At 37.5% G+C, this 25,623-nt stretch overlaps 2 protein-coding genes across 5 annotated transcripts in view; one reads left to right on the forward strand and one right to left on the reverse strand.

Annotated features, from left to right (window-relative positions):
- Positions 1–800: 800 nt before the first annotated feature.
- Positions 801–13,224, forward strand: slc6a7 (solute carrier family 6 member 7). The gene is made up of 15 exons (XM_066645746.1): positions 801–1,094; positions 2,613–2,832; positions 5,430–5,561; positions 6,235–6,380; positions 6,537–6,586; positions 6,921–7,059; positions 8,370–8,504; positions 8,605–8,708; positions 8,792–8,916; positions 9,054–9,166; positions 9,455–9,592; positions 10,267–10,366; positions 10,823–10,941; positions 11,792–11,965; positions 12,144–13,224. Exons 1-15 carry the CDS (start codon positions 981–983, stop codon positions 12,306–12,308), a joined length of 1,974 nt encoding a protein of 657 aa, XP_066501843.1. The 5' UTR covers positions 801–980; the 3' UTR covers positions 12,309–13,224.
- A 1,231-nt stretch (positions 13,225–14,455) lies between these two features.
- Positions 14,456–25,623, reverse strand: part of stim1b (stromal interaction molecule 1b) — a 31,739-nt gene continuing 20,571 nt past the window's right edge. Inside the window, exons 8-14 of one of the 4 annotated variants that reach the window (XM_066645661.1) lie at positions 24,000–24,177; positions 23,175–23,342; positions 22,980–23,080; positions 22,160–22,395; positions 21,048–21,128; positions 19,193–19,580; positions 14,456–16,628 (exon numbers count right to left, since the gene is read on the reverse strand). In XM_066645661.1, coding sequence (XP_066501758.1) covers positions 16,187–16,628; positions 19,193–19,580; positions 21,048–21,128; positions 22,160–22,395; positions 22,980–23,080; positions 23,175–23,342; positions 24,000–24,177 — 1,594 coding nt within the window. In that variant the 3' untranslated portion in view covers positions 14,456–16,186. The remainder of the gene's footprint in view (positions 16,629–19,192; positions 19,581–21,047; positions 21,129–22,159; positions 22,396–22,979; positions 23,081–23,174; positions 23,343–23,999; positions 24,178–25,623) is intronic. The other 3 variants (XM_066645664.1, XM_066645662.1, XM_066645663.1) reach the window with 3 other exon arrangements.

The following is a 25,623-nucleotide window of genomic DNA, read 5'->3' on the forward strand; positions in this document are numbered from 1 at the left end:
TTCACAATGAATCTCTTCCCCTTTTTGATGTTTCTAGAGAGAAACTGAAGCCACTCCCACCGAACCACACCTTTGCAATAGTGTTTCACACGGGGAAGAAGAGGAGGAGCCAATTCAAAGCATCTCCTGGAAACAGAAATTAAAGCAGCACAAAGATGAAAGTACAATCTGAACCGGACACAAAAATAAACCAGTCCAGACGAGTTATTCCTCTTTTATTTAACTGAGACAGTGGTGTTCTGGGAAATAAATTCTCTAAATAAAATTGTCATTGAAATTGTATTTTTTTTCCAAGCCACATCAGAATAAGATGTTCTCAAATGGGCCACATTTCTTAGCAGCAGAGCAGCAATTTCCTGTAGTTGCAATGTGGTTTCCTGTTGAAACGAGAGCAGAAGAGCCTCTGACATATAGACAGACACATCACAAGCATCATGCTGCATTTTGGCTTAAGGTCAAGAATGTTTTTGTTTTTTACAGCAGAAGACTTAACAGAGGACTTAAATACATGTTAGGCACATTATTTATTATTGTCTTTAGACAAATACACTGAAGTCATTTTTAAATATAATTAATATCATCTGTGTTGTAGACAGATTGAATATTGAAAATGTGTTTATTAAAGTTGATACCTATTGTTGGGCATAGGCCTATACTGTAGATAATTATGCTACAGGGATGGGGAGCGGGTGAGAGAGAGAGAGAGAGAGGGAGGTGGGGGGAGTTCCTGGGAGTGTCTATAGTTCAGTGTTAAACCTGTTGTTAGGTGAGAGAGAGAGAGAGAGAGAGAGAGAGGATTGTGTTGTGTTGTCTCTCCTCCCCCGGACTCAAACATGGCGCTGCGACCTCACCTGCGCCGCTGCTGTTTTTGTCTCTGACTCAAAACTCCTCTTTCCGGATGAGACTCCGATCGCCTGAAACTCTGTGATATTTACACGCTCCTGCTCTTTACCGGTTGTTTTCGTGGGTCGATCGCCTCCATGAAACCTTTACCGGAGCCATGTAGTGGGCATCAGAAGAAGAGCTCGGAGCTCGCGAACCGCGGGGAGAAGATGCCGAGCGCGGAGGAGAGCGGCGCGGAGTCGGGCGTCGCGGTAAGCCGACGACCAAACACACACACACACACACACACACATTTGAAGTGGGCTTTAAGTTCTGAAAGTTGTGTGTATGTCAGTGGTATTGATAATGACGGATATGTAAGGAATGTTTAAAGCGCCGCGGTCTTGTTGGTCTTGTTCTTTAGGGCTGGTGAATTAAGTCAACCTGTTTGACCTCATTCCTGCAAAAGTTTCTTTCTTACCGCTGACCTGTACAACTTGGTCATCGATACTGGCAGTGAAGTTCTGATTAGAGAAGTATATAATGTAATATTGTAGCCTCCAGATAGTTTTTTTTTAAATGATGGACTAATTATGATATATATATATATAAAACATATGACACATGCACTGCCACTGTTACACACAACAGTCATGGTGCTGTAACAAACTTTCCAGGATAATAATTACATCTTTTCGTTTACCCACCTGTATTTCTTGTCATTATTCTCCATATTATAGGCTCATTGACATTTGTCTCTTACATTTGATCTTAATCACTGCCTTCAACTTTACAGTAAATGTGTTGATATTCTACTGGATACGTGTGATATCTGCCTTTGACAAGTTTCCTCTTGCTGGCTTTTGTATGTGTAGCCATAATGACCAGCGTCTGGCAACCTGACTTCCCGTTCATTAAAAAGCTGAAATAAACACAGCATGCAGTTCCCTATAATGTCAAAGATCACACCCAATTCCCTTTAGTACATGTGATTTAATGGCCATTGTGTTGAAATATCTTCTTTTATGTAGGGAAAGTGATGGATAGGTATGAAAAACATGGCAATTCCCTTACACCTCATACTTATTAATGGCAATTATGATCATTTTATTTTTCTACTGTTTAATGATTTATGGATGTTTTATCGTAATCAACTTGGATTTAATGGGAAATTCTAAAGATTCTTTTATAATTTTCTATAAAATTAAATGACATAAAGCTTAACATCATTCAGAATATGCACAATTCTAAAGAAACTGAGTGTTTGTTTGTGTGCTGGTGTTGATAAAAACGAGGTATATATCAAATACACAAATCTGTGGCTGAAATATTATTTTAAAGTATATTTGTGATAGATGTAACATATATTCTTAAAGTGATACAGGGTTTTATACAGATATAATGTTTTCAGGTTTTTACCATTGTCAAAATAACACCATATAGGCGCAGAAGATATGTAGGTTCATTGGTCACTCACAATGTTTTCATCTCCATTTTAAAGTCCAAGTCCTTGCATTTCTCAGCAATGTACCATCCTACGTCAAATCAGTCAGAAAGACATTTTATTTACATGTAAAATCTACTGTAAAAAAAGTAGGTTCTTCTAGGTTTAAAATGTAAAATAAAAATTTAAATGTATGCTAAACCGTATAAACATAGATTGGTTTTAAGATTTCAAGTTGTATTGTATTGCTTCCAAAAATGTAATTAAATAATTGTAGAGGATTTAATATTTACACTTTATTACACAGAACTATATCTGACTGAACTTTACTTTCTGTCCTTGGTAGAGTCCAGCACACCTGAATGGCATCACTGTTTCTCACAATGTGACTAGTGCTACCTCACAAGTTGAATCTCAGTCACCCGCTCACCCCCCTTCAACAGAACCCCAGCTTCCCCGTGAGCAGTGGGGTGGCAAGTATGAGTTTCTGCTCTCCTGTATCGGCTACTGTGTCGGCCTGGGAAATGTCTGGAGGTTCCCTTACCTATGCTACCGGAACGGTGGAGGTAAGAGTTCTGATTAAAGTCTGGATTTTTGAAAGACAGCACAAGCACTATATACAGGTGCTTAGTGTATCTGACTATATTTATGCCAGGGAAGATACAGCAGGGCATGACTTTATGTCATAGATGTTGACGTAGGATGTTCCCTTTGGTTTAAATTCTAATTCCACTGCTACTCATAAATGAACACAGTTTATATTGATATTAGCTTTTGCGGCAATGATATTTCACAAGAATGCTAAATACTTTAATAAATCTTTGTTACATTTTTATATAATGATCTAAACATTGGCCCTATAGCCAGGATATTATTGATTCAATCCCAGGGGATGCCTCACTCTCAGTCAACTCACTCTATGCCTGGCCACTTTGTGGTATTATATGACATGTTAACTGTTCATTGATGTGGTCTATCTCTCTGTTCTCAGAGAGAATACATGCTCAACCCTGCCCTCCCTTGGGTGGTGGCAATGCATGTGTCTGAGAGTTTACCTGATAAGCTGAAGACAAATATATTACTGACGTATAATATCTGATGAACAAATCATTCATTCATTCATTCATTATCTGTAACCGCTTATCCAGTTCAGGGTTGCGGTGGGTCCAGAACCTACCTGGAATCATTGGGCGCAAGGCGAGAATACACCCTGGAGGGGGCGCCAGTGCTTTACAGGGCAACACAGACACACACATATGGACACTTTTGAGTCACCAATCCACCTACCAACTTGTGTTTTTGGACTGTGGGAGGAAACCGGAGCACCCGGAGGAAACCCACGCGGACATGGGGAGAACACACCAACTCCTCACAGACAGGAGCAGGAATCGAACCCACAACCTCCAGGTCCCTGGAGCTGTGTGACTGCGACACTACCTGCTGCGCCACCGTGCCGTCCATGAACAAATCAGTTATTTAAAATGATTAAAATACAAACAAAGGGTGGTGCATGCATTTTTAACAATGTTAGCCGTTTTAGATAAGAATTACTCTGTAGGAAATTAGGTTGAATGTTTAGCCCTGTTAAATCAAAGTCATTGTAATATCCTGTTAAGCAAGTAGCCTGTTTGTAGCAATATATAGATGGAGGGGACAATATAGCATTTCTTTGTTGTAATTGTGAATATTTATATCATAAATAGTTTTTCAGATTATTTATTACAATAGTGAATCCATATTGAGTGGATTTAGTGTACATGACGTGACAAATTGAGTAAGTATAAATGGCACATTTCTACTTTGCTTTATACCACAAAAAATAGAAATATTCTAATACATATTTCATATCATGAAAGACATTTTGTGCTGAAATATTTTTTGCCATGTTTCCCACTCCTAACTAATATGTATTAACATGCATGTTTTCCTGTGTTCTCCCTGTGTCACACACGTTGGTTGGTGGATTGGCGACCCAAAAGTGTCCAAAGGCGTGAGTGTGCCTGTGTGTGTGTTGCCCTGTGAAGGACTAGCGCCCCTTCCAGGGTGTGTTCCTGCCTTGCTCCCAATGATTCTGGTTAGGCTCTGGGCCCACTGTGATCCTGAACTGGATAAGTGGTTACAGATGAATGAATGAATTAATGAATTAATGTATGTATGTTTTCCCATGGTGAAGTTAAGATTAGTTCTCTAAAAGTGTGTAGGTAATAAAAAGTAACAACAGCATTTAATGTGACGCACAGGGGCAGGGTAAATTGGCAATGTGAAAAAATACATTATGTTCTGAATCATTCACTTAAAATCTCAACTGATTTGAAATGGAGGTAGCACAGTGACAACCTGTGGCAATTGTAAGCAGATACCAAAACTCCAGCTGCGCCTACTCACACATAAGTGCTCTGTTCCACCCTGTGTTGTGTTAGCTCTGTAATACTTTTAGAACAAGCTTGGAAAATTTCCAGCCACACCTGGGTGTGGTTCAAGTGCGAGTATCTCAGATGTAATGGAGATGGACCTGATGATATATATAGGCATTCTTTCAGAATTTCATTGCCATAATAAACATGTGCACTGATAATTATTGTAAAATGCTGAAATGTTGGTGTCACACATCTCCGGGGGTTCTGGGTTAGTGGGTTTTATTTCACTGTTAAAATCTTCTTCAGAACTGGTGTCAATCTATGAATTTAAAAATCAGGGATTCATCTAGAATGTTTTAATGCAGTTATATTTCCGTCTGACTGGTTCAGCAGAGTTTCTGTATATCTGAATCATTCTGCTCAGAAGTTGTTGCTCTATATCGTAGCTAACATTGACATGTAGAAAAATATTAAAATGGGGCCTAAGTGTTGTATTTTTTGTTACTATTTTGATATCAAACATTCTAAACTACAGTTGGTGTCAGTGTCAATCTCTCAGATTCTGGTTCCATGAAATCTCTGTTTGTACTGTTGACTTATTTTTTGAAAAAGGCGTCAGTAAGACATTTTGGATTTTGAATTTGGTCGTAGTGTTTACTTTATAACAGTATAATCTGGTAGAGCTTTTTACATGTATTTTGACCTGTACATCTTTAACATTACTTCACATTTCCCACTAGCTAACCATTTCGTGTATATGAAAATATGGAGGCATTAAATTAATGACAATATTTTTTGTGCTGAAGGTGTGTTTCTCATCCCGTACTTCATCATGCTATTCTTCACGGGCATGCCACTCTTCCTCATGGAGCTTAGTTTGGGGCAGTACGGAGCTGCAGGGCCCATCACTGTCTGGAAATGCTGCCCACTGCTTAAAGGTACCACCATGCTCATTAACAGACATTTCAGTGTGTATTAGAGACCACTTGCTGTTCCTTTTTATGATTGTATTTATTTTTTATTTAATTAATTATTTTTACAATAATTATTATTTGAACATATAAATGTAGTTTATCATTTTATGATAACTGTTGCATAGTATTAAGAATGACAGTAAGTATTATTGCTAATATGTTCACAATTACTAACATCAACTCACCTGCAGTTTTGGATACTATATTATCCCCAAGTAAAGAACAAATCCATCTACATGCCTTTGCATTTTTATTATTATTGATGGAATTCATAATAAATGCAGTGACGAATCAATTCTTCTTGTTTAACATTTTCAAACTTTTTCATTTTTAAGTAATTTTGTTGAATAAAATGAGTTAATAAACAAGTTACCATAAAATGACAAAAGAGTGGCAGAATATTTGAATTTTCAATCATATGCTACAAAAATTCCTTAAAATGTATTTGTATGCCTAATAATTTCTTACATGGCTACATTTGCTCCCCACCTGGGGTCTTCTAGAAAAGAAAATAGTTCCCTGCTTTCAGGTAGCATATAAACCTCCACAGAACACTCAATTCCTAAGATATAGCAGGACTTATAATAATACCGTACATTTAAACTAAATTCTTTATATCCTTTCTGTGCTTCTAAAGGGATTGGCATAGGAATGCTGTGTGTATCTACGCTGGTGTGCCTCTACTACAATGTCATCATAGCTTGGACCTTTTTTTACCTGGGAAATTCCTTCCAGAGTCCGTTGCCATGGTCCTGCGATGCTATTGCTAATGCTGCTTTGTGTGTAAGTGTTCTGTAACTGCTAATCAGACAGTGGACTTGCATCTCATCTGAAATGCTAATCACTGTGACTTAACAGTTTTTGAATTTTGAATTTATATACAAAATATATAATATATTGCTTGTTCTTTTAAGACTCAACTCTTTGCTTCATCCACAGAACACCACCAATGGCACACACTCCTTGAGCCCCTCTGAGGTCTTCTGGAAGTAAGCGTTTTCAGTGGTTTGATTCCAATATTATTTTGCAGTGTTACTCATGAGTGACTATTTGATGTACTGTGTCCGTATACTATAAAGAATTTGTGAGCAGATCTACTTATATTTTGTTTTGTCTCAAACCTTATTGCAATTACAAATTGACTGTCATGTTTTACATGTTTTTGTTCTAGTCTCTCCTTCGATTAATATGAAACAAGAGCACATTTGCTACACATTACTAAACATTCTCAAATGATGCTGAATTCTGAAATGGAAGACATTCTGCATGTCTTTGTTTGGCATAGATTAGTAATGCATATTTATGTACATGTGTATTTTGCAGTAAGAATGTCCTGGGTGTGGACCAGAGTGAGGGCCTGGGTGACCCTGGGCCAGTGAGGTGGCCGCTTGCCCTGTGTTTACTGGCTGCCTGGTGCATCATTTTCCTCTGCATGCTCAAGGGCATTCGCAGCTCAGGCAAGGTGAGGTCCGGTTCATACCTAATAAGGATTAAATTCAAATATTTAAGTATTTTATAAATACAGAACATTATTGTTGAAATAATAAAGAACATGTAAAACAATTAACAGTATCCTATTGTTGTAGAAATGTATGTTTGTATATTTTGTTTATAAATACCTGATAGACTATTACTGTAGCAGTATTATAGTGATCTGTGGTATTGGGTGAGCAGATGCCAAACACACATACTCTTCCTGGGTACTTTCATGCTTATTATTGATGAAGCTTAACTCGATTAATTAAAAATGATCCCCAATCAGTGCAAGCCTAAACATACAAAAAACGAGGGGGTGCCACAATAGAGTTAAACAAAAAAATAGGATCATGGTCACACAAACAGCATCACAAAGCACCATCCTGGTACCAAAACATCACATATACCAACCCAAACACATCACCACACCCAGCTAAAAAAAACAGCATCAGAAAAACAATAGCAAACAATAAAAATAGTTTGTTTTTTTTTCACTGTGGATGCTGGGGATGGTGGTAACTGTTTTGCATATTCACATTCCCTCACAGTTCTTATTGTGTTGGGTTAAAAAGGCTTTGAATTCAAGGTAAAGGGCTGTTTTTTGTGAGTAAAGGGATAATACTGTTAATAAATAAAACTTGTTTTACATTTTTTAAAGAAGCCCTGCAAAGGACTGGTGCCCCCTCCAGGGTGTGTTCACACCTTGCGCCCAGTGATTCCGGGTAGGCTCCGGACCCACCGCAACCTTAAACTGGATAAGCGGTTACAGACAATGAATGAATGAATGAATTTTTAAAAGAATAACTGAATAATATTTAAAAAAACATTTTCTATTTACAATTTATGGTAATAAAGAATGATAAACCTGTCCAAGCTCTAATAAACATATTAGTTACAATCTTAGGATTGGTCCCTTTTTAGTAATGAACTGAAAACACAATGCAAACATACCTTAGTTTAGTTACATCAAACTAAAACAAACAAAAAGCTAACAAATAATGAAGGCTTAATAGTCACATTTACATTGTACGCATTGAAAATAAAAATTTAAATCAAATAAACAAAATTATTTTGGAAATATCTTTTCCAAGACTGCTTCACTTTTAATCATTGGTTTGAAAAGCTCTTGAGAATAAGTGTGTTTGTTTTGTACAATAGGCATAAAACTTTGTAACTTAGTTGTTTGACTATTGTTTTTAAACAGCACCAGTGACATGTTTTACAGTCATGTAACTAACTGATCAATGGTCAGAGTTTATTTTAGATTCTTTATTTTACCTTTTTCTTCACTTGCAGGTTGTATATGTCACAGCCACCTTCCCCTATTTTGTGCTAATAGTTCTCATTATTAGAGGGGCGACCCTGGAAGGTTCTCTCCAGGGTGTGGCCTTCTACCTCACTCCAGTGTGGAGTCGACTGGCGAATGCACAGGTACCAGCAGTAGTGTCCTTATTTGGTAAAGATACATCTGTTGATTTGAGCTTTTTTGGTTGATTACAGATGTGTAATCATTGTTTTTGAACATGTGTAGGTGTGGAATGATGCAGCATCACAGATATTCTACTCATTAGGCATAGGAGTAGGAGGGCTTTTGTCAATGGCCTCCTACAATAAATTTGACAACAATGTCATTAGGTGAGTTTTTTTGCCCTTTGATCTTGTTTTTTTTTTTCCATGTTTAAAACTCCAGGTTTAAAATTGTTAACTTTCTGTCTTAGGGACACCCTGGTGATTACCGCAGGGAACTGTGCCACCAGTTTCTTTGCAGGCTTTGCAATTTTTTCCATCTTAGGTCACATGGCCTGGAGGAAGGGTGTGCGTGTGGAAGATGTAGCAGACACAGGTAAATCTAGTCCAGCATGTCTGCTTACAGAAGTCAGCAGACCGTGTTCTTCCCCTAGATAAGCGGAAACATAACATGCTAAATGGCGTAAAAATTATGAGATTGATTAACTGTTTCTTTTGTCACTGCATTTTCAGGTCCAGGCTTGGCCTTTGTAGCATATCCTGAAGCCTTGGCTCTTCTGCCTGGTTCAGTTTTTTGGGCCATTCTCTTTTTCCTGATGTTATTTATGTTGGGAGTAGACACTCTGGTGAGATTCTGGTGTTTTTTTTTACAGCACTCTACTACTGTTAGCCCACTGAAGGCTGATAGATTTGCATTGCATTTAAATGGTTTCATTCAAAGTTTGTCCCAGGATATTATAATCTTGTTGACAACAAACCTGTTGCCCATATATAGTGTCAATATATGTATTTCTTCATACCGCCCCAGCCCACGTTATGAATTTCCTGTTGTAGATACACATGTGCAATACCCTGTATATTCTTGTCTCATGTTGCATGATGATCTCTCACACATTCTCTCTCTCTCTTCCTAGTTTGGTAACATGGAGGGAGTTACCACAGCAGTTCTAGATGAGTTTCCTCAACTTAGGGCTAACATGAAATACAAGACAATTTTCCTGGCTCTGCTCTGTTTTGGCTTCTACCTGATGGGCCTACTGCTGGTCACTAATGTGAGTGCTAGCTGACATTTTTTTTCAAAGACCTTTCATTTGTGTGTGACAGTGGCATAAGCTTAGACATACTATATAATGGAATGTGCTGCACCTTTTGTGTAACATATTTTTACTCTTATATCAAAAGCCAATTTACAAATTAGTTTTTTACACCATTTCAAAATACCATATGCCATTTTATTAAATTTAGTTTAATCGCAGAGTTCCACAAAGTGACATTTGAGTTTTCTGTACTAAAACCATTGCTAATTCATTTTTACATGACCTTTTTGAAAAACAGGCTGTTATTGTTATTGTGCTTTTAGGTTTTTAAATATACCTGTGCTCATTGTTTGCCCTCCACAGTGGTATATTAAAATGCAGTTCAGGCTTAAACATTACTTAAAATTTCAGCAGGAGTGGATATATATATATATATATATATATATAGATATATATATATATATATATATATATACACACACACACACTGCTGATTTAGTGGATTTGTGTATGATTTATATGTGAATTATCCACAGAAATGGGAATTTAAAATTTGAGGAAAATGTAGATTTCTTTGATAGTGGCATTTTAAAAGTAAGTTATATATTTCTATTTAAGGGAAAACTATTTTTTTATGAGAGTAAATGCATGAAAATATAAAAAGTGTTGTGTGTTTGTATTTCTTACAGGGAGGGATATACTGGTTCACGCTCATAGACTCATTCAGCACCAGTTTCGGTCTCATCATTATCACTCTCTTCATGTGCTTGGGCATCTCATTTTTTTACGGTGCGCTTTGTCAGCCAATTTCCACCTCATGCTTTCATCAACATAGTAACAACTTTCAAATCTTTTGCATCCCAAAAGCTCATATTTACTTCAGACAAGCGTTATACCTCATATATATATATATTACTTGTTTTCCCAAGATTGTTTGGAAACATTAGTTCAGCGGAAATGTTAAAACGTTGAAGTTCACTTCTGTGTTCAACACTAAAACTTCTGCATTTCTGCATATAACTAAAACACACACACACACACACACACACACACTGCATACCTTGTTAATTGGTTTTCACCCTGTTCATCAATGGTGTGAATATCCACAGAACCATTTACGTATGTATATTATTTGGGTTGTGGATCATTTGCAGTGACACTGAATGTGGTCTTACAAATATGCAGAGCAACAGGTGGATTATTATGGATGTTAATGTCTGTTTGCATGTCATTTTTTTAACACAGGGGTGAACCAGTTCTGCCAGGACATAGTGGACATGATCTGTCGCTGTCCACCCTGGTGCACTAAAGTGCTGCTCTACTTCAAAGCATGCTGGGTCTTCTTTACCCCCTTCTTGTTACTGGTGAGCACAGAATCACTGGGTGATTTATTGTTTAAAATCAAACCTATTTGAGCAGTATTAGCATTTGATGTACTTGTATTACTGTCTCAAAGCTTTGATGCTCACAGTAGCTATGTGAGCTGCTGCTTTTTCTGATTTGACAGAAATTTTGGCACACGAGTGTGTACTTTATGTGAGATCAATTTGGCATTTTGATAAAATAGTTAAAGTCTTTCTAGCCATATTTAGTAACTACTATGAAAACAGTTTAATTTAAACTATAGTAACAGAGCTCTTACAAAAAGCAAAAGCATAGTATCATTAATACTGAAAGTTTAAAATGTGCACTTTAGACATACATTTTCTTTTGTTGATATATATTTTAAATGATTAGCTTCTAAAAGATGTAATAATTCAGTAAAACAATAATTTAAATTTTAATTAAACTTTTTTTACTCTGAAATATTTAAGCGTGATTATGAAACGCATTTACACATTATGTATATATTCAAGCATAAAATTGTATCATTGCCAAAATTAACGACCTTTACTGTCTGAAGTTTCTTTTAGTCTTAAATTTATTTGTTTGCAAACATCAGACTGTAAAATCTCTGTGGTGTCATGTCCTTTTGCATCACAATAGAACATAGCATGAATAAATAAGCGCACCTGAACAAGACTTGAAATGAACACCACATCTGTGCTGTTTCCACTGTTGTGAATAATTTAGTGTGACAGTCTCTGTCTTCTTCTCAATTAAATAGGGCCAGAGTCATGGAGGTGCAAAGCCCTGTTGTTGTTTTTTTGTGTGTATTTATTAATATTTCTCTTTTTCCCCTTATTACTCACTGTATTTTTTTTTTTTACATAGTTCATCCTGACCTACATCTTCATTGAGATGTACAGAACATCCCTTCATTATGGCTTGTACGTGTTCCCAGCATGGGGCAAAGGGCTGGGGGTGTGTATGGGGGCAATCTGCTGCCTACAGATCCCTATCTGGGCCATTGTAGCTGTCAGTAAGGAGTCTGGCACCCTGAAAGATGTAAGTTGTTCTAATTTTGATGATGTTGCAACTGAGAAAACTGGCTAATCAAGGTTTACCTGTAGCACACTTTTACGTCCCTGTTTCTGCACAGTCATCATGAAATACAGAAAAGAAAGGCAAGAAACTATATAAATTGTGGACTGTAACTCTTATTTCCCCTTGTCCCCTCTCTCAGCGCTTTCAGAAAGCCATCCGGCCACTCAACTCTTGGCGGGTTAATAACCTGAATAGCAACATTCAGGAGCAGCGCGTGGACCCGGAGAGAATAGAGGGGCCTTTCACTGTTAACTTGACCGAGGTGGACTTCCATGCCATGACTTGGGAGAGCAGCGAAGCATAAAGTCATGCTCTCTCCCCGGACCCAGTGATTGGATGGCACACATAGAAGACTCTCTTGATTTTATGGTGACGGGCAAAAGCTTACATTGCCTATTGAACAAACTCTGTAAAAGCATGTGTTAATTAACAGTGCCCTTTTGTATCATGCCTATTTTAACATTTTGTGTCTGGCCGGAAGAATACAGCATCTTGTGTATGTCATGGATATTCAGAACACACTAAATTCTGAGCAGAACCTGCTGTTACAAGTGACACAAATATGTTGTCCTTTACTGGACATAGATATTGTGTTGTTTTGAACACCACTGTTTTGAAAGTGTTGTAAAAACCTGTACTTCTATGTGTCTGCAATGTCCATTGTTCAGTCTGTCAACAGTGCCATTTTCCTGTGGTTGTCAGGAGCTGCATTTGATGAAACTGGAGTTAAGTGCATTTATTTATTTGTGCAGAGGAAACTGAGTTGTTTGCAATGTCCCTCAATGTCCTCAAAAAGGATTATAGTCACTTATCTGGACATAGATGTCTTCTGCCCACAGCCAGCATCCAGAGAGCAGCATGATCTTCCCCAATGGGGATTATTCAGAATGAAAATTATTGTTGAAATGTTCCTTCAGCACATCATACTGAACTATTTATGATCATGATTATGTTATGTTAATAACGTGAAAGTTTTAACTGGCTCTTTCTGTCCCACTTGAACTGGGCCAAGACATAAAACCTTTATCTCTTTCAGTCCATTTCATTGTTTTCACTTGGCTGTTTTAGTGGGTTAGCACCCAGAACATGAAGACTGATTTTAATTTAATGCTACTTTTGTTTTAATTATGTTTATTTTCCCTATGTAACCTGTGCTTAATATATGAATGTTGTCAAGGAAATTAAGATATGTTGGAATAAATAGAGTGGTTCACACTTGTACACACTGATGTAATGACTGTGCCTATGACACTGTAAGAAAGCACTGAAACTGGAAGCAGAAGGTGCTCATTAATGTGACAACAGCCTTGAATCTAACTTATTCGGTATAAAAGTAATTTAGCACAATATGTCATCAATTCAGGCAAATTTGTCATCTTCCAGTGTAACACACAAATAATCAAAGAAATTGGAAAAACATTCATTGAAACATAACACAGATCTTACAAAAACAATAATAAGACTGCTCTTATAAAGATTCATATGTGGTTTACAATCTGTTTATTACATGATTATTATTTAGGTTGTAAACACCTTAAAGGTCATTAATCATTAGCAAGACAGACATTTTTTGGTCAAATACTTAACTAAAACCTGAGAATGAGAAATTAGTCATATGTTAAGGTACACCGCAATATCATTAATGTCTAAAATCACCTTCTGTCTGTGAATTACATTTGGTGATTAACTAGTCAAACTCATTAACAACTATGTGCTGAAACTGACAGGATTAATGTTGACGGATATAGAAGACAAAGTAAGGCCAACATTCTGCAAGACCTAAGGAATAACAGTGTAGTTGGATGTGGGCTCACTATCTGGCACATAACAGGTCATTGTTTCTATGTGTTATAACTGATTATTAATGACTTTAAAGGTGTTAAAACCTAATAAATAACACTAATGAACAGATTGTAAACTAAATTTATAATATGTAGTCTTATTCTAAAGTGGTGCTCCATCCTATGGTTATGGTAGCACTAACAGAATGGACATGTTTATATATACAATTGGAACTTTGTACACTATAAGAAAACATAGAATCATATTTTGACTTTTTTATTTAAAGCTGTATATGTTCGGTTTGTGTGCACAACATATGCTCCTAAAATCTGTTAAATGTGCCTCAGAAATTAATTCATAAAATAGCAGCAAAATATAATTAAAGATTAAACAAATCCATAAGAAAGCTGTGTTTGATGGATGCATAAAATTCTTGGGAATGTCTACTCGCGTTTAAACTCAATAGCAGGGTAAACACTCACCTTTCAGTGCTCCTCCAGAAGATGATTTGTGTTTCTCTGTCAGAGTCACTTTTTTTTTTTTCCCCATTTGCAGAGCTGGGGCTAGGTATAAACACCAGACTATTTATCCAGCGAGCAAACCGATCAGAAGTTCTGAGCTGCTGAGGTAATATTTACTGAAATTCACAAAAAGTTTATTGGGTTTAAATATACATATACTTTATCTTTAATTCTGTACCATATACAACTGCATGGCAAATACTACAGTCAAATATGAACAAGCAAAACTAAGCTTGCTTAATCTTGTTTTACTTTCTGTTACAAACTTTCTCTGGAAGCTGTTTTAATGTTTCCATAAATTAAATGGCAACAGTGATATCCACAGGAGCCTCTCATTTGGCAGGTAGCATGGGGCTTATTCTGTTATGGACTCTGGTTTATTTCTGTGAGATGAGATTAACTTTTCAGGTGAAATAGTGCATGTTTACTCTTGGCTCCATGGTAGCATTTCTAAACTTGGCTTGGCTGGATGTCTGCTACAGAGTGTTAAGGCTGGAAAGCTCCCTGGATTTATATCTCTCCAAGGCCAAATAGTGTGCTGCCATCGAGTTCCATCAGTCTTCAAGCAAACAAACCTACAGACGGTCCTCAATAAATGTGTAGCTGAAGTTTGTGCACAGGGCAGGTTAAAACATTCCAACTGGTATTTATAACAGATTCCTTCATTCCAGCTTAATTCGAATGAATTGGAGAGCCTTGCAGGACGATTTCAATATATGAATTACTAAAAAACTTGAAAATGCTGTCGTTTTATATGAAATGATGGTCATGAATCTAGCAGAAGAAAGGACAGAGTATTTGAAAAAATGGTTAAACATTTTTTTCAATGTCAGACTGTAAGAAAAGATTTTTCCAGTTTAGCTGGAGTAAGCAAGACCCAACTTGTTTGAGGAAGCTACTCGAGCAGAAGAACATGAATGACTGGATGTGGTAAATACATGAGTAAGTTTAAAATAATGCAATTATAAGAAATTAAACTCTGTGTGCAAGATTATAAGTGAAATAAATATACCTAAAATGTAATATTTAAAGCCCAGGAATTTATTTTATGCACTGCAATAAAAAAAAAAGAAGAAAACGAAAAGAAACCCAGATAATGTGAAATGCCACTGACTGATGAGTCAAAGCTGAGTTTGAACAAATGAAAGCAGTGAAATATATTAAAATTATCAACAGCAGGTGATAATGAAATAATGTAAAGACCTAGTCACTGTCGGTTCAAAATCTAGACAATGGAAGCTCTTGTTCAGTATGTTCAAACAACCACATCATTTTAATAAACATCTAAGCCATAATGTTCTCCAGATAGGGAATAAAAAGCTTGGTTTTAGACATTTTGGACAAACTTTATGTGTTTGAACATTTAATAAAACAGACTGAATTAAAAAAAATCAATCTGTGTCAGATGGAAAAACTGGAAAAAAACTGATTGTTTTAATTTTCTTTTAACCTCAGGCTGCAAGGTTTGTATTTGAATTCATGATTAACAGGTCGGTCTCTTTGGTGCATCCAGGAGTGAAGCAGGTCTGCACAATAAGCTTATATTAAAACAAATACATAAACAGCTAAAATTAAGATATAAACAAGTGTCCATAATTTGTAGAATAAATAATTTTACACAAAACCCTGCCACACACAATCATTCACACATTGCCCAAAAACAAATTTCTGTTCCCCTCATTCAAAAATCGATATAAATATATTTCTATATGTATAATATCGTATACAGTAGAGGCTCCCGAAGACCTATATAGACAGTACCAATGTCTTTTAAATGACATACATTCCTTTAATGTGACTGTACACTTCACGTATTATAGATTTTGCCCTTATATCTTGGTAAAATATTCAACATTGGTTTAGCTCTGAGTTTGACGCATTACTGGCTTTTCTTCTGTTTCTGCTTGTTGAAGATTCTTGGGAAGGTATGTTTTTTGCGGTTGTAGCTGGAGGATTCTGTGTCCTCTCCTGTTGAGCCACTGTCCTCATCGACCAGGGTCTTCTTGTTTTGCAGCAGAGGAGATCGGTCATTGCTCTTTGCTCTGGCCGCTATTGGCCTGTCTACGTCATTGGAAGAGGGGACGAGAGAGCGAGTGGACTCGGCTAAAATGAGGCCGCTAGACTGGGTGTGAATCTCTCCCAGACTGACACATTTCTCCATACCGATCACCTTCTTCGGGAACAAAGGACTGTCCCCCAAGCCGCTCCCTGCTCCATTAGGCTTAGAGAACTTTTGCCTGCTTCCCAGCAGAGTGGATGAGCGCTGATTCTCACCATGAGACTGAGATAGGGACGAGTCAGAATCAGACAGGTTTAGATCCCTGAAGGGATGAGAAAATGAAAGGGATCTTAGTGCTTATTGTCTGCAGAAACCTAACAAGGTTCATTGAAAGAGAATTGTCATAAAATTATTTGATATTGGCTGAAAAGCAAGATGAAACAAAGCATCAGAAAAAGCTGCATTACCAACACATAGACCAGCATTAGAGACTCATATAAATTTCTGACAATTACAAAATATAAAGTCTTTGGGAAGCATCACAAACAACAAAAAGCCAAGGTACTCTGTGAAAACCCACAAACACACAATGTAGCGAAAAGCAGACTTAGTTAAGAGCAGTGGTTCCCAAACATTTTGCAGGACCCCCTTTTTAGGTTAGAATATTTTCCAGCCTCTCCACCAGGGGCATAACCAGAATGAATCCTTGGGTGTGCAAAATTATGTGTCAATGGGAGGTGGAATGGGAAGGGAATGTGTGCAGAGCAGCCAGTGTGTGTCTGTGTGCATGAACTTGCAGGCAGGGATTTCGCTATGGCTGACTGGTCTCATGATTTGCCCTGCTGCTCCATTCCTGCAAGTTATGCCCCCCAACTTTGGGAACCACTGCTTTAGGGTTAGTACTGGCAAAATGCAAGCCAAGCAAGTAAAGTTTGAGAAGTCTCAATTTAAAGACTTGGAGAAAGTGTGTGAATTAAGCTTGCATAAAATCTAAAATCATATTTTACTAGTATGTAATCAAGAATTAAAAATGTAGGTAGAAGGTACTAGTGAGAGAACAGAATAACAACAGAGTATCTAGAGAAGGCCAATAAGGCCCATGTGTGTACACCTCAAGAAACTTCCTCTCTTCCTGTTTACTGCATAAAAGTCAAACAGTACCATCTTGTGTATCAGAGTAGCAACTGCCTTATTTCCTCTCCACCCACAAAGTGCATTTTATAAAGCTTTTTATATGTTGAAAATAAGAGAAAAACATACATATACAGATTGTGTTAAACTCAGATTTCACTATGTGAAACCCATACTACCACGGCTTGTAATCCTAAATTAATCCATTATAGATTTGCCAGAAATCTACTTACTTTAGTTACCTAGTGTTTTTCTAGTTGAAAAAATATTTTGTGTACTGAAGATATGTATTTAGAGTTAGGGTTTGTGTACTAATTGCTGTATACTCAAGATATGTTTTTTTTTTTTTTACCCTGCGTAATCAATAATGTGACCAGATGTGCTCTCAGTTAGTTTACATGAAATGACATTAGCAATGGGAAATTTCACACAGATTAAAGTTACCACCTTAAGGTTACCCTTATAAATGGTTTATAAATGTTAAAAATTTGTTTCCCATTCTATATATTACAAATGATTATTAATCATTTATAAGGTGCTTACCACCTACTTAATTAATCTTTGTGATAGATAGAAAAGGAAACTTCTGTTTGTTTAACTGTGAAAAATGAAGAAGACAAAATAAGGTAAGTATCTGGTTTCAGCACTGGTCCTTGATCTGGCAGCGTTTGAGCTCAGCGGGAGTTTAAACTTGTACCTATTTTACTAACTAGGATACACATTCTGTCCGAACACTAAGCACTTATATGTGCTGCTCTGGATAAAAGTGTCTGCTAAATGCTGTAATGGTAAATGTGAATTAATCACTTTTAATGTGTTTACAATCTAATTAATCCCCATTAATAAATAGATTTTAAAGCCTTTATAAAAGGTAGTCTTATTCCAAATGTGTACTGAAATATCATTTAAAATGCATAACACTCTTAGAAGTTGTTGTAATAATGATAACAATAGTAATAGTAATCCATCCATCCATCCATTATCTGTAACCGCTTATCCAATTTAGGGTCGCGGGGGTCCAGAGCCTACCTGGAATCATCGGGCGCAAGGCGGGAATACACCCTGGAGGGGGCGCCAGTCCTTCACAGGGCAACACAGACACACACACATTCACTCACACACTCACACCTACGGACACTTTCGAGTCACCAATCCACCTGCAACGTGTGTTTTTGGACTGTGGGAGGAAACCGGAGTACCCGGAGGAAACCCACGCGGACACGAGGAGAACACACCAACTCCTCACAGACAGTCACCCGGAGCGGGAATCGAACCCACAACCTCCAGGCCCCTGGAGCTGTGTGACTGCGACACTACCTGCTGCGCCACCGTGCCGCCCAGTAATAGTAATAGTAATAATAATAATAATAATAACATTATTATTATTAAATAGAATATATTTTTATATCTGTGGATTGGAGGGCAAAAAATATTTAGCTGGAAGAATTGAAAGAAATTTTTGAAATATGCTTTGAAGAATGTAAAACAAGATCATTCTGATATTTTGAGGTGGTGTTCACCATACAGTAAAGTTTACACTAAAGAACACAACACTGAAATTAGGCATTCTAAAACAATCTGAATTGGGTTAATGCTCTGGATTGGGGAAGAGCAAAGCAAAATTTTTTATTTTAAAAGTATCAATAATGCAGGTTATTTATAGCAATAAAATGGTTTGCATAATTCTTGTTAAAATAAAATATTAATCAGCAGTTTTTAGCTCCACTCTCATTATGCAGAGGGAGTGAGAGGTACCCGATACTGCCGGCTCTCTTTTGGGGACCTGCAGCACTGAACCCAGCAGGGGGAAGGCCCGACACTGCCTCCACAGACTGGCAGTAGGAGGAGCGAAACAGTAGCCCGGAGAACCTAGAGCTTGAGGATTGGGAGAGAGACTGCAGGAGAGAAGGGGCAGGAGTGCAGAAGATAGAGGGGTGAGAGAGGGAGGAGCACAAAGAGGGCATTGGCCTGAGCTCCAGGTGGCCAATAGAGTGACTGCGAGCCTGCCGTGCATATGTGCGACTGGGGGGCCGAGAAGCACACTGGGGTCCTTCTTCCCCCTGACCCCCATCTACCAACCTCTGAGAGCTGAGGGTCAGCGTGGGGTCTCCAAGGCGCGGCCTCAGGGACATCAGACTGGGAGCTGCAGAGGATCACACACACAGAGAAACAGTTTACTGAGGCACTGCTCGGTAGGGCCCAATCAATATAATGTTTTCCCAATAAAATCAGCTGACACTGGTGAAAATCCTGATGAAAATACTAGTAATGCCTAGAATGGAAACATTGTAGCATTAAATAAGAACAGAAAGATCAGATTTTATATGTGTTCTTATTGGGAAGTTATCATCGTAAGAATTTTCAAGTTATTAAAGACATCTGTGCTGTTTATTTGCTATTGAGAACATGCATAATCACATTTGACCACTGAGAGTCAAATAGTTAAACAGCAAAGTTCTATTAAAATTACTGGACGTTACGCCCACATGAAAATATACTGCCTGTTTTTGGTTATTAGGACACTTGGCTCCTTGATATGAGACATAATGTGTAAATATTTGTACATTACAACTTTGCTGTAAGTGAACTTTGACCATCTCACTGTAAGACACAAATATCACTGCTAGAGACACAGCCAAGAAGTAGCAATGACACTGAATCACACTGTGGCTGGTGAGTGAAAACAGAAACATTACAGGAAGAAGGCTGACGATGAACAGGAAGTGCCACAATCTGTATGCAAGAGAAAGACAGCGGTATCCAGCAGCAACACCAAAGCACAAGACTGAAACATTCAAACTGGTCATTTACAGAATTCAGTGGATTTGAAATGTGCACAGAAATGCAAACACAAACACGAGAGTGAAATGTTGTATTTTTTCTTTTACAGCCAGATAAAGTCCTGCTGTCCTCAGTGAACTGCTGCTCGTCTACAGGTTAGTTGTAATGATAACATCAAAAGTTAGTGTCCTGACTTGTCAGAAGGACTCTGTAGTTCATTGTGTAGAAAGAAAAAACATGAAGGCATCTGTTGAATTAGTGAATCATATAACAATTAACAAAGCACAGCTGAGGACAAAGAACAAGTTTTGATTAGTATTTGTCAGAGAATTGATATATTAATAAAATAAAAAAATCCATATTGGTCTATTTTATGAGATATTTCAGGATTTTGATAACTTGGAATGGAAAAATACTAGGCCAAGTACTACTTTTTCTGTCTTAAACTCAACATGTTCCTGCAAAATCACTTTAGTTTGACAGAACATGCAGTCTTGGAAAGAACCCATAACGAATGAATCCATGAGTATATAAAATTAAGTAGAAGTGAATCTTGGCTATATAACCATCAGAGGTAAGGAAAATACTATTTATGAATTCTAGCCCAAGGCTCATATCTATATATCTCATAAATCACTTCAGGACACGCTTAAATGAATTTGATGAAAAGAATAAAACACCAATACTCCAATATCCAGTTTTCTGCTTATGGGTTAGTAGTGCATTTTCAACAGAGGCAGACAAGGAAGAACATCTATTAGAGGGCAAGAAGAGGATCACAGAGGAAGCTGCTATGACTGTCTTAGAAAATAAAGAGGTCGATGCCAACCAGAATGCTTCCAGAGGGACTGGCTCTCAGAGGCCACAGGCCAAAGGTCGCTCACCCGCCGGTCCATTTGCCAAGCAGCATCTGCAGACATCAGTCAGTGAGATTATAGCTTTTTAAACACCACATTTCCCTGAAACCTTTGACCTAGGATGCCCAACTGCTATAGATGAATTCAAATTCAGACCATTTTCAAGTTTTCACCAAAATGTGATGTGTTCAGGCAAAGAAAATCTAAGTTCCACAATTTACCCCATATTTAGCTGACCAGCCAAGACATGCCTGAGGTCATAACACACTTACCACAAACCACATCAATTTGTTAAGTAATCTAGAAAACATGTGTTTATGTGGCTTGTGACACTGTAAGGCATAATATTATCTATAAAAATGTAAAATAAAATGAATCCTTACATGAATTGCTAAGACTTGTGGCTTGAATGGAAACCATTAAAATCCTTTTAAAATTATTCAACCACAGGAGCATATGGGTGATGATTTGGCATGCAGTTTAGTTCAGTTCAGTTCAGTTCCTTTATTTTCCCCACGAGTACATTATTATTTTTTTTGCAATAAACATATAATACAAAATAAAAACACAAACAACATCCCCAAGCAATGCAACACACACCACATAAACAATTAAAAACATCAATCTCTTTAATAACCCTATAATAACTCTATAGCCTTAGGAAAAAAATATATATATATTCTTTAAACTTTAGCAAACTTTATCTAGAAGTAAGAAGCTGACATTCATAAATTAAAGGATGGTCTAAAAATCTCAGTATCATCCTCGCTTTCTGAGTAACATGACATAGGAATATGTCAAGTAGGAGAGTTAACACATTGCCCGTTATTTTACCTGCTACCTGAACAACAGTGTTGAGATTATTCTAATTCTGCACACTTCTTTTTTATTTTATTTTACATGATTCTACATGGTGAGGTATAAGCTTCCATTGCTTGTTAGCTGTATTAGCCTCATAGTTCCAGGACAAAAACTAAGAGAGAAAAGACTTGACTGAAAGCAAGATGAAAATTGTCTGGATACGATTTTTATTTGAGAGTTCATTTACAAATATGGTATAAAGGGAAGTGTGGTGTTTACTCACAGCGCAGGGTTCCAGGAGACAGTATGTCTTCATCCATGTCATCCAGATCATCGGAGAGCAGCAGGTTTTGTGGAGTGGCAGGATGGATTCCCAGGAAGGCAGGGTCTAGGTTGAGTGCAGAGGCCAGAGAGGACATGCCTGGATTATTCACAATGTTCAAACTGGTAAGAGACTCGATCTGCTGCCAGCGAAAGAGCTTCTCTCTCAAAGCTGCTGTAACTTCTCCCAGAGCCTGTCTGTTACACAGAGAGAAAATGACAATCAATCAATCAATAAAAAAATAAATAGATCCCCTTAGGGAAATCGCTCTGCTGCATTTGAACCATCTGAAGCAGTAAACACACAATAAAAAAATAGTAAGCAATTCTTCACAAACACTAGGGGCAGTAAACAAACACACAACCAGAGCAGGGGGCTGCCAACCACCTTGGCACCGTTTGGGGGTTAGGTGCCTTGCTCAAGGGCACGTTAGCCATTAATTAATTTTCCCTTGCCAGTCCCAGGAAATGAACCGGCGACCCTCTGATGTCAAGGCCTTGGCTGCAACTGCTAATTTGCTGAAAACACAATGCTCAGTGTGAGTTCTAAATCCAAAGTGTTTAAGAAAGCGATACAGTACAAACCATAGTGAAATAATTTCAATAGCCACTTCATTAGTTAAGGACTCTGTGCTGCACTGCTAACGTGTGTGTTATATACCCAAAAAAAACTGACTAAACAGTACATGTGCATGAAGAATGCACGTCTGTGTAATACTTTGCGGATGTTGTAGTACACCGGGTGGCATCCACTTTTAGAATGCATGCTCACTTGTACTCACTTGGCTGACAAAATTTTGTGATCAACATCGTCCAGTGATGAGCTGTGAGCCACGTGAAATGTTCCAAAGAGTGTACCTCTCTTCTTCTTAATCTTTTCTGCCTAATGACACAATAAAACCACAGAAGTATTATTACATTTATAGGTGAGACAAATTAAATGTGTTTGAACACTGTTACTTCTTTGAAGGTCTTACCCCTTCTTTAGCCACCAGCAGCTGTCTTTCAGCACTCTGCTTCTTTATGTTGTAGTATTGCACCTCCACCTCATGTGTGAGCTGTAGCCACTTCTGCAGAGGTTCAGGAGGAGACCAGGATCTCCTTGATTCCAGCTCTTTTTCTGCCTTTTTCAGAGCAGTGCGCACCTACAACAAACACGTTTATATGTTTGTTCATTTAACTGCATGCCCTGAATTTGTAAGAAAACCACAGAAAAATAATTCTAAACTAGTGTTAGGATAAACAATATGTTTTTGAAACTGAAAGGCACATTTTGGGTTACAGAATGAAAGATTCTTATTATATGTAGAATATCGAATTTGTGATATAGGTAACCATAAGTAATACAGGTGTCACATATAGGACTTACTTTATATATAGTTTTATGTTCTGACAATGTAAAAAGCCACATGCTAATATGCATGGGTCAAACAACCCAGGCTGAAGTCAAACATCTTACACTATGTTGGTAAAATCACCCTGTAGCTAATATGTTCAAATAAGGTTTTAAAACAATACCTTAAGAATTTCCAAGACAAAAGACACATGAATATATCTCTAAGCACCAAACTAACAAAACCATTAGCAAAGAGATTGTTTCTCCTTGAGAGCCTCCACTGTAACAGGAAACCAAGAGATGTGTGACTAACAGTAAAAAGCTACAATCCTTTTGGAAGCACCGACTGCATATACTGATATGAATAATGTATTATATAGATGTAAGCAAATAACAAAAATGTGATTAACCATGACTAGTTCTTTTTTATTGGTTGACAGCTCTGATTAAAACATCTGTATGTTACCTGCACCAGTTCCTCTTCAGCGTATTTCTGGCGGCTCAGTTCATTCTCGGTGCCCTCACGGAGCTCTCGCAGTCTCTGAGCCTCCTGCTTAGCCAAATCAATCTCATCTCTAAGCTTCTGCTCCAAATTCACCTTCTCTACTTCTACTGAGCGATGCTCATCCTGTGCTCTTTGCAACCTACACATACACACACACACAAACAAAACAAAACCAAAATCAGAAAGTGAGAGAGATTAAAATATGCCATTCAGTGCTGTAAATTATTGTTTTTCTGTCAACATCTATTGAAAACAGCACAACTTGACACAAATATTTGACCGAAGGTTTTTAAGAGAAAGGTACCATTCAGAAGGATGGCTGCTTTTGCTAATAATTAGAATTAAATGAACAGTTTACTATAGTAATACCTAAATTAATTTATACAAATGCAGTCCTCCAAGTGGATGGTTGTTCCTGGTTGAGAGTACACTTTGTGCTTTTGGCTGCCACTTCTTGACAGTGTGTATTGACTGAGTGTTAAATGTATAAAAATAGCATTCTGTGCAGTGTTGCTTGTTAAGCATTCTTATGTGTTTAGAAAGACACTATATGTGTAACTATAAACACAATATAAATAAATGTCCACATACCACAGTCAAAAATTGAAGATATTTTATTTACATTTACAGCATTTAGTAGATGTTTTATATCCAGAGCTACTCACTATTTGTTATTTGAAATTTAAATTTCAGACACCATATGTGAGTTAACTTGCAAAATTACAGCCAAGGAAATGATTCTGTGCTAACCACCATTATTTCTGAGACTTGAAAAAGACCATAGAGTACAGCAACTTTCACAGGATCAAGGCTTGAAAGTAAGCAATCTGAGATGAAACAGAAAACTGATATGCACTTATAATATAAAAGTTCATCTACATATTTGTTTATGACAGGATTTATAGTAAATAGCTATGCAAGTAACTGACTGTAGTTCTTAAGTCTACCAGCAGGGGGAGTTAGTGAAAACTGCAGCAAATAGTTGTCAGCTTTTGCATTATGGGAGCTACAAGATATATAGTAAACAAACTCTACAGAATTTCCTCTTCTCACTGGGATGTGAGGATGTGAAAGAGAGCAGAAGAGCGTTGTCTAAACAAGAGGTGACTTGCTCTCTGCAGCTACCCAGTAGATTAACTCCTACCATTCAAACTTGAGAGAACCTGGATTAAAAAATGCACTCTAGCCACATCCGACTGGTAGTTTTGCAAGTAACAGCAATAGTGGTTTTGTTATTCTTATGTACATGGGAGCCATTTATAGCCTTCTAAATAACAGACCATGATGGATTTCACCAAAGTTTCAGGTACGCAAGGTCACTTCTTGTGGTAGGTGTCAAAAAGAATTGAAACAACAATATAAGGAATAATTAGCTGTTCTTGGGCAGCCATCTTACAGCACTGCTGCAGTCCCAGAGTGAACAGGAAGTGAGGTATTAATCATATTGACACTGATATGGCAGTAGACAAGGCCAAGTTTTACACACAGAGGGATAGAGACAAAGACAGTGAGAAAAAGAGAGCGGGGGTAAGGGAACCAAGTACGGAAGAGAGCTGGTGAACTGAGAGAGCAAGCAACTGAAATT

This window comes from Hoplias malabaricus, chromosome 15 (genome assembly GCF_029633855.1).
Source record: "Hoplias malabaricus isolate fHopMal1 chromosome 15, fHopMal1.hap1, whole genome shotgun sequence".
In the NCBI taxonomy this organism is placed as follows: Eukaryota; Metazoa; Chordata; class Actinopteri; order Characiformes; family Erythrinidae; genus Hoplias; species Hoplias malabaricus.